We start from the raw sequence: 12,556 nt of genomic DNA on the forward strand, positions 1-12,556 counted from the left end.
CATTAAGAAATATTAATTTTTTTTTTTATATAACTTTTGCAACTTTTGTTTTGCAGCACCACGTGTCAAATGCACACACAGTTTCACGTCCACAAGTTTTTTTTTTTTCTTTTCTTAACAGTAAATCCACGCGTTGAGGACGTAAACACGCACATTTCACACAAACTCTGACCTCTTTCTGTCTCCGTCTCTCATTTATTCTCTCCGACTCCCTCCCTCTCTCAAGAATCTTCCCCTTTTCCCCCCCCGACAGAAAACATGCAGGGAGGAGAGGAGGAGCAGAAACGGAGAAAGGCGTCGGAGGAGACAGAGAAAGTTGGTGAGAGGAGCGAGGGGAGAGGAGAGGAGGTCGACCAGATGGGAGGAAGGAAGGAAAGGATCTCTCCGCCGGCTCAAGCCTTCGATTAAAGGATCCCGCATAAATAAACACGCATATGAATCAAAGCTCATAATAATAATAATTAAAAAAAAAAAGAAAAAAAGAAGAGTGGGAGTTGGAGGCGCGCTGCCGCGCGTCGTGGACGCGGACAAGACAGCGGCGGTGCGCGCTGGAAACAGTCTGGATCTTCACTCCTCATGTTCTTCACAACTCTCGGCGAGCAACACTAACTTTCCAAGGACTCAGGAAGAAAACACCCCCGTCCCTTTATTAACCCCGGATAGAAAAGAGAAGTGGACGGAAGAGCGTGGGGCTTGTTTTTGAATTTATTTTTTTGAATTTTTTTATTTTTCTTTGGTTCCTCCCGAGCAGTCCAGCTCGCCGTAGCCGGGGTTTAGGCGTTGGCACCCGGGCAGGGAGTCCCTCGTCATGGCCGGGGCCAAGCCGGGAGTCCACGCGCTGCAGCTCAAACCCGTGTCCGTCCACGACGCGCTGAAGAAGGGGGGCAAATTCATCAAGTGGGACGAGGTGAGCACGAAGCCCAACTTCACTAAACCCAACTTCATTAAAAAAAGAAAAAAAAGAAGAGAAAAGTCGTTTTGACACAAGGCTCACTGTTATTAGGTGTGTGTGTGTGTGCAGGTGTGTGAACACAGAAGCCCACTATATGCAGCGTGTTAATCACATACGAGGTTGAAAAAAAACTAAAGAAAAAAGTTATTCTGTGTTGTGCAGATTTCTCGTCAAGCCGGTTTTCCTCGGCTCCGGTTCAGCTCAGACGGCTTCACACGCACTCTTTCATTTCTGCGTCTTTCTGTACTTCCCCCTCCTCCCCCCCCCCCCCCCACACACACGCAGCACCTGTCCGTGTGGGAGTCAGCAGGAGTTTCACCAACATGTCACTTTATGATTGTTTGTCTATTTCATTCACCCATGTCGACTTTTTCGTATTGCGTGCTGCTCTTGTTGTCCTTCCGCGTTATTAAACGCGTCTGGCACAGACACGCGGCCGTGGCGCGCGTTGAGGTTTTTCTGACACAAGGTGAGGAGTAGGTGGTGCCCATGTGTCTGTTAATCATTGACACGGTGGCTGACTGAAAAGGTCAAACTGTTTGTGTCTGAGATTTGCAATCTGATTGCAGGATGTGTGTGTGTGTGTGGATCAGAGGTGGTGTTATCGAGGAAAACCCCTACTCTTAAGGTGAATTGGGGACTTGAATTTGTCGATGTGAATGTATGTTTGTAGTTCTGTACTGGCACCTGTCCCAGGATGCACCCTGCCTTGGCCCCATAGTCCGCTGGGATCAGCTCCAGCAGCCTGCGACCTTAAGTTGGATAAAAGGCTGTATAGGATTGATGGATGGACTTTGTGGAACATGTATTTCATGTTTTCTGTTTAATAAAAACAAAGACATAACTATAGCCTGATACTTCCTGTTCAAATTACTCGGATGTTTGAAATTCAGTTTGTGTTCTTGATACAAATATTGCAGGCAATGATTGACTTCATTGAATCTCTGCCCCCTGTTGTGCTTGTCCAATAAAGCTGCTATCTTTTGCAGCTGTGGTCAGGTGTGGCATTGGCTACACACACACACACACACACACACACACACACACACACACACACACACACACACACACACACACACACACACACACACACACACACACACACACACACACACACACACACACACACACACACACAGGTTAAAAACATCAGGGTCTGACCGTGCAGCGGCAGATCAACAAAACACATACAATGCATTGGAACAATTGAATGCTGTACGCATGTGTTCCCTATTTTTCAGAGAAGGGTCTTGTCACGCAAACAGTTAGCACTATGTCTTTTTGATTTCCTAACACACACACACACACACACACACACGTCTCTGTTTCTCTCTCAAAGGGATTTCCCAGGAAATGGCTATGCTGGTGATTAAGTGTGTGAACACTCAAACATGTGCATGCTTTCTCCTCGCCCGTCTCTCAGCCCCTCTTCCCCTCTATTTGCTATGCCCCCCCCCCCCAGAGTCCTAGAGTCAACAAATGAGTTACGGGCACGGAGAGAGAAAAAGACGAAGAAGAGAAAAAAAGACTTTTATTTTCTTATTTGCGGAAGTCATAAAATATTTCAAGGAATTTGTTTGCTTCGGGGGTTGGATGTCTGAGATGCTCCACTGATTAAATCAGTAAATTCAACTGTGTATTCAACAAGCTGGACTCTTATCAAATATATCTGAGTTTACTTTGGACATTATTCCTCCAATGCAGTTTTAGTGCACCTGTTGAGATATTATTGCTCTTGCACGTCCATAAATGACCTCAGTAAGATTTCTTTGTCTATAAAGCAAATGTTGTATGTACAAGCTACTTGGTCACAGTTACTTACCCATATTGGCTGATTGTAGACAAAATGTCAGCTAAAGCACAGTTAAACTGGAAAAGGAGGCTCTAATGTTTGCCATGCATCAAGGCTAAAGCTTTGAATAAGTATTTCAAGATAATAAATGATTTTTAAAATCTTCCTTGGCCCAGCATGGCAGCGATACAGTTTAACAATGGAAATTATATATTTTTTTAATTTATGGACCAGTTACTTTATCAGAAAAGGACAGAGTTCTAGTTTTATTGCATCTAACTATCCATTTTCTTCGTAAGGTGATGAAATTATGCTTTTGATTGTCTCCAATGTGCAAAAATGCATTGTGTTATCTCCCTCGACCCTGTAATGAGCTACAAAACCATTGCCGCTCGATATGAATCGATATCATTAGAAACAAGTGGCTATTCGAGGTGTGCAGCTACATTTTTATTTTATTATGACGCCTTTTGAAACGCTGAGTGAATCTGACCAATTCGGGTCATAGAGAGGAGCAACAAAATGATTTGATGACATTTACAGCTGAAGGCTGAAAACGTGACGAGGGTGACGGTGTTGTTTCCGCAGGTCGCAGACTCTGGGGACTCTGGAGGTTGTCGTTCTTAATTGAGCCGGACTTTAGGATGAAATAAACGACAACAAACAAGTCACCCAAATTGTGCCTCAGAAAGAACAATAAGCAGAACCCGCTGGGTTTTCTGCTCATTGCCTGTTTTATTCTCATTTCTCAGGGTTGATGATGTGTGCGATCTGATAATGGACGCTGGTCCCGAGTGTCTGTTTTCTGACAGGATGACCAAGCGTTGGGACACACACACACACACACACACACACACACACACACACACACACACACACACACACACACACACACAGAAAAGTTCCTCGGGGCAGTGTGGTTTGTTTACCTGAAAACTCCCCTTTTTGACCCCATTCTACTCATTAGCCCCCGACCCCATCATGATCCTTCACATCCTTCATTCATTCATCTCCTGCTCTCCCCAACTGAAGTCTGCTTCTATTGTTTTCACCAAACCTCTGCTCGCGAAACGACGCCTCGATTTCTTTTGACGTCTGGGCCTTTTAGGTGCCTCAGACGACGCGTGCACAGAGCAGGATGAGGAACGCGTTCCAGATACACCCCCTTTCGCCTGCGCTCTGGCTTGTGCACACATGTGCGCGTGCGGTTGTTTTGTTCTGCGTGTGCGTTTCGCTTTGAATGACTTCCTGTCGGAGCTTGTTGTGAGGCTGCAGAGCCAAACTGTTTTTTCCTTACCCTCCCTCCCCTCCGCTGCTCCGCCCTCTGCAGCTCGGCCGCAATTCAATTTAGACGAATTCCAACTGGGATTGGGTTAGAATTCCTCCTAAACAGCCAATTAGACAAACGGGCAGACGGTTTGTCGACAGCCCAGCCCCTCTATCGCTTGATATGATACACAGAAGTGAGAGGCCATTTTTAATAGCGTTCACTCCTGAAATGCACTTGCTCGCATTCATTTCTCAGAACAAGCACTGTATATGCATGATATTGCAATTATAAAAACAACAACGCTTTATTGCTCCAACATGCTTTTCTCTGGTGAAAACCAGATGTAACAACTTCTCTTTTTTTTTTTTCAACAATTTCTTGGACTTGATTTGTTTTTATTAACGTCACACAACTACAAGCAGGCTTGTAAACAAAGTCCCACCGACTCGCAAGTCGTCCATTAATTGGTCAGATCTTTGGGAAAAACCTGACGTCCTCTTGGGATTCGAGGTTTTGGCTTTGCATCCAATAAGGTGGCCGAAGCATGATGGACCGTAAAGTGTTGTTTCCGGCAGCCTGGTTGAAATTATTGGGTCAGCCCTTAAGGACCACACAGCAGATCCCTCCCTGGAGCCCAGGACTATAATCTTTGTAGCAGCTGAAGATACTTAATACTGCTGGTGTCCTGAGAGTATCGGTATGGTGACGTCAAATAAAACCGTTCTTCACTGTTCGCAGATATTCGGCTGCTGTTGCATGAAATGTAGATTCAGGGTGATATTTGCTGGTTCGTGCCTCTTTCTTCTGATGTTTTTCTTTTTAATGACAGAGGGGATCAAATCGATCTCCTTGTCACAGTCAGTGAAGCTTCTAAAATGACAGAATGGAAAATCACCTAATGTGTTTTTAACTCTAAGCAAGTGGTTCAAATACTCTTAATTCTTAAGATCACATGTACTTGCTCTCACGCACAATAACTTATTTTGATAAGATTTTAAAGTCCGCCCCCCCCCCCCCCCCACCATAATGATCTTTGTAGAAAAGTTAACTGGTTTCTTCTCAAACTGCACCTTGTTTATCTGTGTTCATTGTTGACCTCTTGCATCGACACGAAAAAGGCCCAGTGTTGTTTTGAAAGTTGTCAAAAGAGTCAATAACAGAAATAATTTTATTGTGTACTGTCGATATATATCAAAGTACTCCACCCTGTGAATCGTTATTAATTTCTGCTCTGAATATTTAGCATTTTCCCTTAATTTGACCGTAATGTTTTACAGGCAATCTCAGTGAGAGACTACCATTGTGTGAGCCATAAAACCAAGTCATCCGTTCACCCAAATTCAAAGTCACCAGTGTCCTTAAAACATTTAGACACAACATGAGAGGCCAGTCAGAAAGTAGCTGTAGAACTTGGCACACTCCCATCCAGGGATAACATTGACGATCAAGCTTTTATATCCCAATAAGAACCGAGGTAATGTTTGCACATCTCCCGTCATGATTGTTTGCAATGTTTACACCCCAGAAGTAGATGCGAGGTGATTCAAAACGGATTTTGTGAGTCATGAATGGCATAATAAAACTGTTTACATATGGCACTAAATGGAGAAATATTTGTGTTGCTGCATGTCTTTTTATATTAAAAAGTACCTGCAGATTTGTTGAATTTACAGAACTAAACAGTCCCGAAAATTTCACTCTTTCAATTTCGGTGATTAATACGAACTCAACTGAACTCCACAACAATAGCAGGTACTTGGAATTCTACAAAAACCTTTGCTAGTGCCACAGCTTGAAGAAATGCTCTCGTTCCCAAACAAAATAACTGTCGGACCGCTCAGAAACGGCTCCCACATGTTTTGTATGAAAGTGGTGCAACACGGTGTTGGAAGACGGGCAGAAGTTTCCTCTTGGCAGACAGTTTTCCGTCTGAAACTTTGGAAAATGGTGTCCTCCACCAAGGATGGACAGTAAAAAGTGTCCATTACTTCAAAAGCAGTAAAATAATTTAGTGTCCTTTAAAAAAATAAATAAAAAATGGCTGCAAAATACTGTTAAAATTGCTATAATTACACAGAAAATGCTTCAGTCTTTGAGTAAATGTACATAGCCTTTTTTCTGACTGGGATGCCTGTTTGGTTTAATGAACATATGCAACTCGTACGTTTGTGTCACTCTGTTCCATTCATACACAGGTGACGATAACATGCCAAGGTATGTTGTAATGTGCCAGCAGTAGCAGAGAGGATGACTAAAACATATAAAATGGTCAATAAATGGCTTCATAACTATTTTATGTTGAGGGAAATGCATAGAGCATATTGGCATCATCCCATATATCCACTGTTTTGGAGGTGAGAATTATGTCAGTATTCCTTTAAAGGTACAGTATGTATTTTCTAAATTCAAAACTTAAAAAAAAAAAAGGTAATGAAATATAATTCAGCATTAATTCCACTGATGTTTATTTGCTGGGTTGTCGGTCTGGATACTGAAGTTTTCTCTGAACCTAATGAGTGTATTTCCAAATATGTCAAACAGTATCACCACATGTAAGAAAACTAATTATTTCTGGCATCTTGATTGTTAGTGCTGTAACTTCTCCATTTTCCAAAGCAAGTGTTTCCAAATTCCTCTGTAGAGGAGTGGGATGCAAATGTTTTCAGAATTTTAAGATTCTTTAAGCAATGCCATGTGTTTGCATGTCGATCAAAGGCGAGTTTTTGGGTTAAAATACACTTCAGATGAGCCCTTTACAAATATGCTTCCGGTATGCGGCCTTCCCTGCATGTTTGGTACACCATTAACAGCTGCTTTTATCATTTTCTTCTCTTTTTTTTTTCTTCCAGCTTTGCTTTTCAGCTTCTCTTGAGTCAGATGTGGCTGACTGCTGTTTGTATCAGCAACAACAGTTGTCATCAACAACTTTGTATTGAAGAATGTTTGAATGATTTTTGATCTTAGAAGTTCATTGGGCATGTGATCATATGTGATAGCTTATTCACTTCTTCCTGCTTTTTTTTTTTTTATTTTTTCCCCAAACTGACATGACAATCACAGAAAATATATAAAAAAAAAGTGTAAGAATAAGAATTTGTCCCACCGTCCTGGAAAAGTACCTTTTATGTCTATTACTGCACAAATTCTAATCGGAGTGCCCATTGAACCAGTGATAATGGACACATTGGAGACGTGTTTGACAACATTTTGGTGCAAATAAAACATTACATTGTGGGATGTTAGTACTGAAAGAGATGTGGCAACAAGATTCTTACAGAAATATTTCCAGCTGAGATGCATTTGTAGGCCATGAAGCCTAATGTATTAGCTATTCTGGCTATTTTCCCCCAGGAATATTTATAATAAATACCACACAATGCTTCTACTTTTTAGACTTTACAAAGTCTTAACCCTTGACATACCCTTCCGAACATCCATTGGGTGAACTTTCCCTTCATCATGTATTTTAGTGAGTGCACTCTAAAGGGTTAAATGTTGGTTGGCCAGTTCCTGGACAAGCTTAAATGCAGCGTGTCGCTTGCTCATGTGTTGGCACTGTACTCTGACACAGACGCCACTGTTGGATTTTTGACTTGAGGAAAAAAAACAAACAACCAACACACCAACATTTCATAACAACTTGGAACGTCTTTGTTTGCTACGGTTCTGTGTCATTCTACCCTTTATAAGAGGTCCACGTTCAAGCCAGTTGGCCCTGCCTGCCAGTGTTTCCAGAGAGTGGATATCTCGGTTGTGTAATAGATGTGCACGAGCTACAAATGGACCATTATAAGGAAGCCGTTAGGCCGATTAGAGCGGAGGATGCGGGGCGGGGGATGTGACATGAGGTGGCGTGAATGTCTGACGCCATGTCGAGAAACGCGGCTGACATCCTGACGGGGCGGTGAGAAATGAGGCCTGGATGGATGGATGGATGGAGGAGGGAGAGCGGGGGGGTGGAAGGTCAACCACAGCCACATGCGAAGTGTGGGACTGACATCTGGACTGGAGCGTCTCCCCCCTCGTCGACTCTGCTGATAATTCGACCCTCGTCCGTTTACTTCACATAACCCCGCTGTCCCCCCCCGTATCTCCTCTTTCATCTCTTCCTCATTCATTCATTCTAACGATCTCTCTTCCTCCTACCAATCTTCTATCTGCTTGTTCATTTTTTTTCTTTCTTTTGACGACTTTTATTTCCGTTTCCCGTCGCCTTTCTTGCTTCTGGTGTCTCCACTTCAGCTGTGCTTTCGGTTGGATCTTGTGTAATGATGTCCCATCATCAAAACAAACCAAACCCAATGAATCAGACGCCATTTCTCTCATAACCGCATTGCATCATTACATGATGTGAGATGGTGTTACATTAGAAACGCTCCCATCTGACATTATGGCCTGTTTAGCATCACAGTGATTGATTAGGAAATGTTTAAAGCAACAGTACTTTAACTATACGTATAGTCATAACACATTTTTCTATGAACCTTCACATTCACCTTTTCAGTTGTTGTTCACGTTAATCATTTGGGGTTCCGTGTCCCGCCAAGCAAAGTTTGACACACGTTGCTCCACCAACATTGGAATTGAACAAAAAACCACTCGACTGACAAGCTGTCACTAGAATTTTCACATAACTTGCATTTAGGAAAAAAAAAAAAAGTTCCAGCAACAGCCTGCATGTAAAATAAGTTGCCTATTTCAGTATTGGGTGTGCACGGTGTAGCGGTAAGCACCCTGGCTTCAATATTTTGAGTAGCCCCACTTTGAGAGCCGGTTTGGGGCTTTTCTTCGCTAATTTTGCTAAAGTGCCTCAATGTGAGTTTTCTCAGGCTACTCCAGTTTCCTCCCACAGTCCAAGAACGTTCCATGTGAGGTTAAACGCACGATGGTGTATGTGTGAGTGTGTGCGACTGTCTGTGGCTTTCTGTGTTTGCTCTGTTGATGGACTGGTGACCTGTTTGGGGTTGTATCCTGCGTTTGCCCACAGTCGGCTGGGATGGACTCCAGCACGCCGCGACTGTAAAGCAGACGGTTGATGGATGGATTAGCGCAAGAAACAGTTGTAGTCTGTATTTCGAATTGTAAACACTCACCATTTTGACTGTCTGATCTTTAAAGAGATAATGTCGTGAAGTTGCTGGGTGGTTGCATGTCCGCATTAGAAAAAGTGAGTCCTAACACTTTATTTAGTTTACTGAGCCTCGTGGGCTCCTGGGTATTGTTCACTGTGCGGAACTTGGCTTTACCACTGGCAGGGTTATTGGTTCGTTTGCTGTGTTATGTCCTGATGGATGAAAGTTAAATGAATCTTGTGGGGGGAAATTAAACATTACAGCATCTCCCAAAGAATAAGACACAAAGAAAGTATATAAGGTTGATTTAAGCCTGAAGTTGTAAATACGCTTACATATATATATTTTCTTGAATGGCCTACTATTATTTCTTTGACCACTAAACCCGCTTATATTTACCTCCTTCCTTCCTCCGCTCTCTCTCTAGTCCAAAGGTTTGTCAAAGTCATCAACTTTTACCATGTTGCCAAAGCAGCAGCTGAAACACACTCACACTGAGGACACACTGGCCCTCGTTCTCACACCACTCATGTAAGCTGTCACTGAACACACACACACACACACACACACACACACACACACACACACACACACACACACACACACACACACGGCGGAGCAAAGGTGCACTCGGCGCAGCCTCCTTTATCAGTTCCCCCACTAACGGCCCTGCCCTGGTTAACATTCTACAGCCTCCACACATTAATTTGCGGTGAGGACAGTATGTAGGAGGAAAAGCACAGTGTCCATGTATGTGAGTTTTTATTGAGCGTGCCCTTTACAGACGGTGAGTTTTCACGAGGTGCTCATTAGCCGGTCGGTGTAAGACATCGGCGACAGGGGGTGGTCCGTACACTCTCTGTGTGTGTTCGACATTACAGTCGGGTAATGAAGGTGTTTGTCGAGGAGGTCATCGCATCTGGAGGGGGTCTGGGGAAAGAGCTGTGGCCTTAGATCAAATAAAGAGGAAGAAGACTCTCAAAGTGGTGGCAGGCTGAAGCAATGATAGACGGGCATGAAAGAAGAAAAAGGAGGGACGGAAGCAAAGCCAGACTAGGTCCAATTATAGTCAGACTACCCACTCACACGGAAACGCACCTTAGGCCGTAAAACAAGGTGTGTGTGAGAAGAGGACTTGCACTAATAAGTTCTTGGTTACTTTTCTACACCGGCTTTACATTTTCAGAAAGCATTGACAAATACAAGGTTTCTTTAAGTCATGAACTTTATAAGTGCAAGAACGGTTTTATTCCAGAGCAGCTCACAGTCCCAATTGTTTTGAGTTTGTCTCTGAATTCAACATTTATCTCAAGCAGCATATTTCAACTTCCATTGGGCGGAACCTGGACAGGTTTTCAATCCCTCACACTCTTACACAGCCAAGTTAGTCACCAGTTTACCTGACTTATTTATGTTCGTCCTGGAGGGATGAAGACAACCTGTAGATCACTCTTGTGTGGGTAAAAGTGTGTTATGTGTCTACTTATCGTGGAATTCCCAACAACATCAATGTGTGTTGACACTTCATACATCTTGTCAGTGCATCATCAAAACAAACAAAAATAATAAATTCCTCTTTATTCTGTATATGTATAAAAAGGAAACTCTTACACGTGCAATGGACTTAGTGTAGCTTATTAAACATTATTGGAAACACTTTTGATATGTTTATTTTAAATGTGGGCCTCTAATTTCAACACATTAGTCCTTATAAATCCTCTAGATTTCGTTAAAAAGGAGCTTTAACAATGTCAATCTTTCATGTGTCACACTGAGAAGTAGCGGTAGGAATGAGAGGACGTCTGGGTCTCATGCAAAAATCACGTGTACAAACAGTTGTTTCCAGATAGTTTGTCCATGAAGGAAATAAACTGAAATCACCAGTTTTCACAGTTCCTCTAGACCTGACACCAAAGTTTTTCTCTCAAGAATTAAAAAAGAAGAAAAAAATGACTGTACACATCATCCTTTCCCCTCCTTTAATCTCAGTTTGCCAGTCCATCACCTTCAGGCAATTTAGGGTCATTAATTAACCCCTTTTGGGGCATTAGGGGGAAATCTTCAGAAATTACACACACGCACACGGACACAGGGAGATGAGCAAGCTCTGCTCAGAAAGACTCCAACCAGGGTCTTTCTTTCTGTGATGCCACGGTGCTAACCACTACATCACTGTGTGGCTCCTCGTGGTCGGTTACGATTTCAGCTCTCCGGCAGTTTGTTGTTATGAAAAAAAATCCAGTGTTGTATACAAAAGATAAGCACCCGTCTGAAAAGTCGACTTAAAGAACCGTTTGGCTTTCAACGTTTGTGGCCTGCAGACGCCAGCTGACGGGAGCATCAGGTCACAGTCTGCAGATGGTTATCACTGCGTGAAATTGGGGTTGTATAGCTCTTGCAGTGGTACTGGTGAGTAAACACAGGTCACATGTTCTGTAATTTACGGTGCGGGTCGGCGTGGCGCGACACTAAATGTTACTGTTGTTCCTCTGTTTTTTTTATGTTCTGTGAGGAGCTTTTACTTATTCCCAGTTGTTTGCTGCCATTCTTACTTTGTCTGCTCCACGGTGAGCAGTCGGGACTGTCGCACACAGTGAAGTGAATTTTGACTCAGGACTATTTATCACACTCCCTTCGGCCTCTTTCGTGCACACTTTGTCTCTTTTCCTCTTTCAGCCTCTTCCTAACACCAGTCTGAAACGTCTTCTTCAACCCTCTCACTCTTCTTTTTCCCCCTCTTCTGCTCCTTCCATCATTCTCCCAATCCAAACATTTACTTCTCCCGCTAACCCTCCATCCATTACCCGACCTAAACTCATGTCGTACTCGGCCTAACACTCAATATGACTCGCATTTGCTCTCTTCTTTCGACCGTCTCATCCTTAATTCGCCCGTTTAATAAAACTTGTATCATCTCTTAAGATCTACTGTCAGATGAGACGATTCTTATAAAGATAAATTTTTTCACATTTATGGTCACAGTTCATTAGGATCATTGCAGAATTTGTCTTGGCTGAGTGTTTGCACACTGTTTGATAAAGAAATGAATGAAATGCTTCATAAAACGTTGTATTTGATCTGCCATACATTTCAATGAACTGTTTATCGGTCTTTATCTTCTGTGTGGGATCTCTGGTTTATCCCTCTAATGTGGCCACTGGTTAGTTGTTTGTGTGTTTTGCTCTTTTGAACCACTTGATTTGGCGGTGAGGTTCTGTGTGGGCTGCACAGGAAGAGCTTTCGCTCGTTTCTCATCTGATGGCGTCCACGATGCCGATACTGAGGCTCATGACGACAGTCGTTGATGAGTCACGCTCCACCAAAACCTGCGTGGTGTTTTCTGGGCTTCTCACAGTAGAGCTGGAAGTGACGTGATCTCGCCTTTCCCCAAAGTGTGTCTCCTCGATTTATGAAGCCTTTCATCAACGGCAGCATCTGAAACTCCCCAACGTCACATCCGGGAAAAGCAT

The 12,556-nt window shown here is 43.1% G+C and overlaps 1 protein-coding gene across 1 annotated transcript in view; it reads left to right on the plus strand.

Annotated features, from left to right (window-relative positions):
• The first annotated feature begins 308 nt into the window (after positions 1 to 308).
• The window catches only part of plcb3 (phospholipase C, beta 3 (phosphatidylinositol-specific)), a 50,009-nt gene continuing 37,761 nt past the window's right edge, over positions 309 to 12,556 (plus strand). Inside the window, exon 1 of the mRNA XM_080486041.1 lies at positions 309 to 907. Coding sequence (XP_080342167.1) covers positions 809 to 907 — 99 coding nt within the window. The 5' untranslated portion in view covers positions 309 to 808. The remainder of the gene's footprint in view (positions 908 to 12,556) is intronic.

This window comes from Lipophrys pholis (assembly GCF_963383615.2).
Source record: "Lipophrys pholis genome assembly, chromosome: 18".
Taxonomy (NCBI): domain Eukaryota; kingdom Metazoa; phylum Chordata; class Actinopteri; order Blenniiformes; family Blenniidae; genus Lipophrys; species Lipophrys pholis.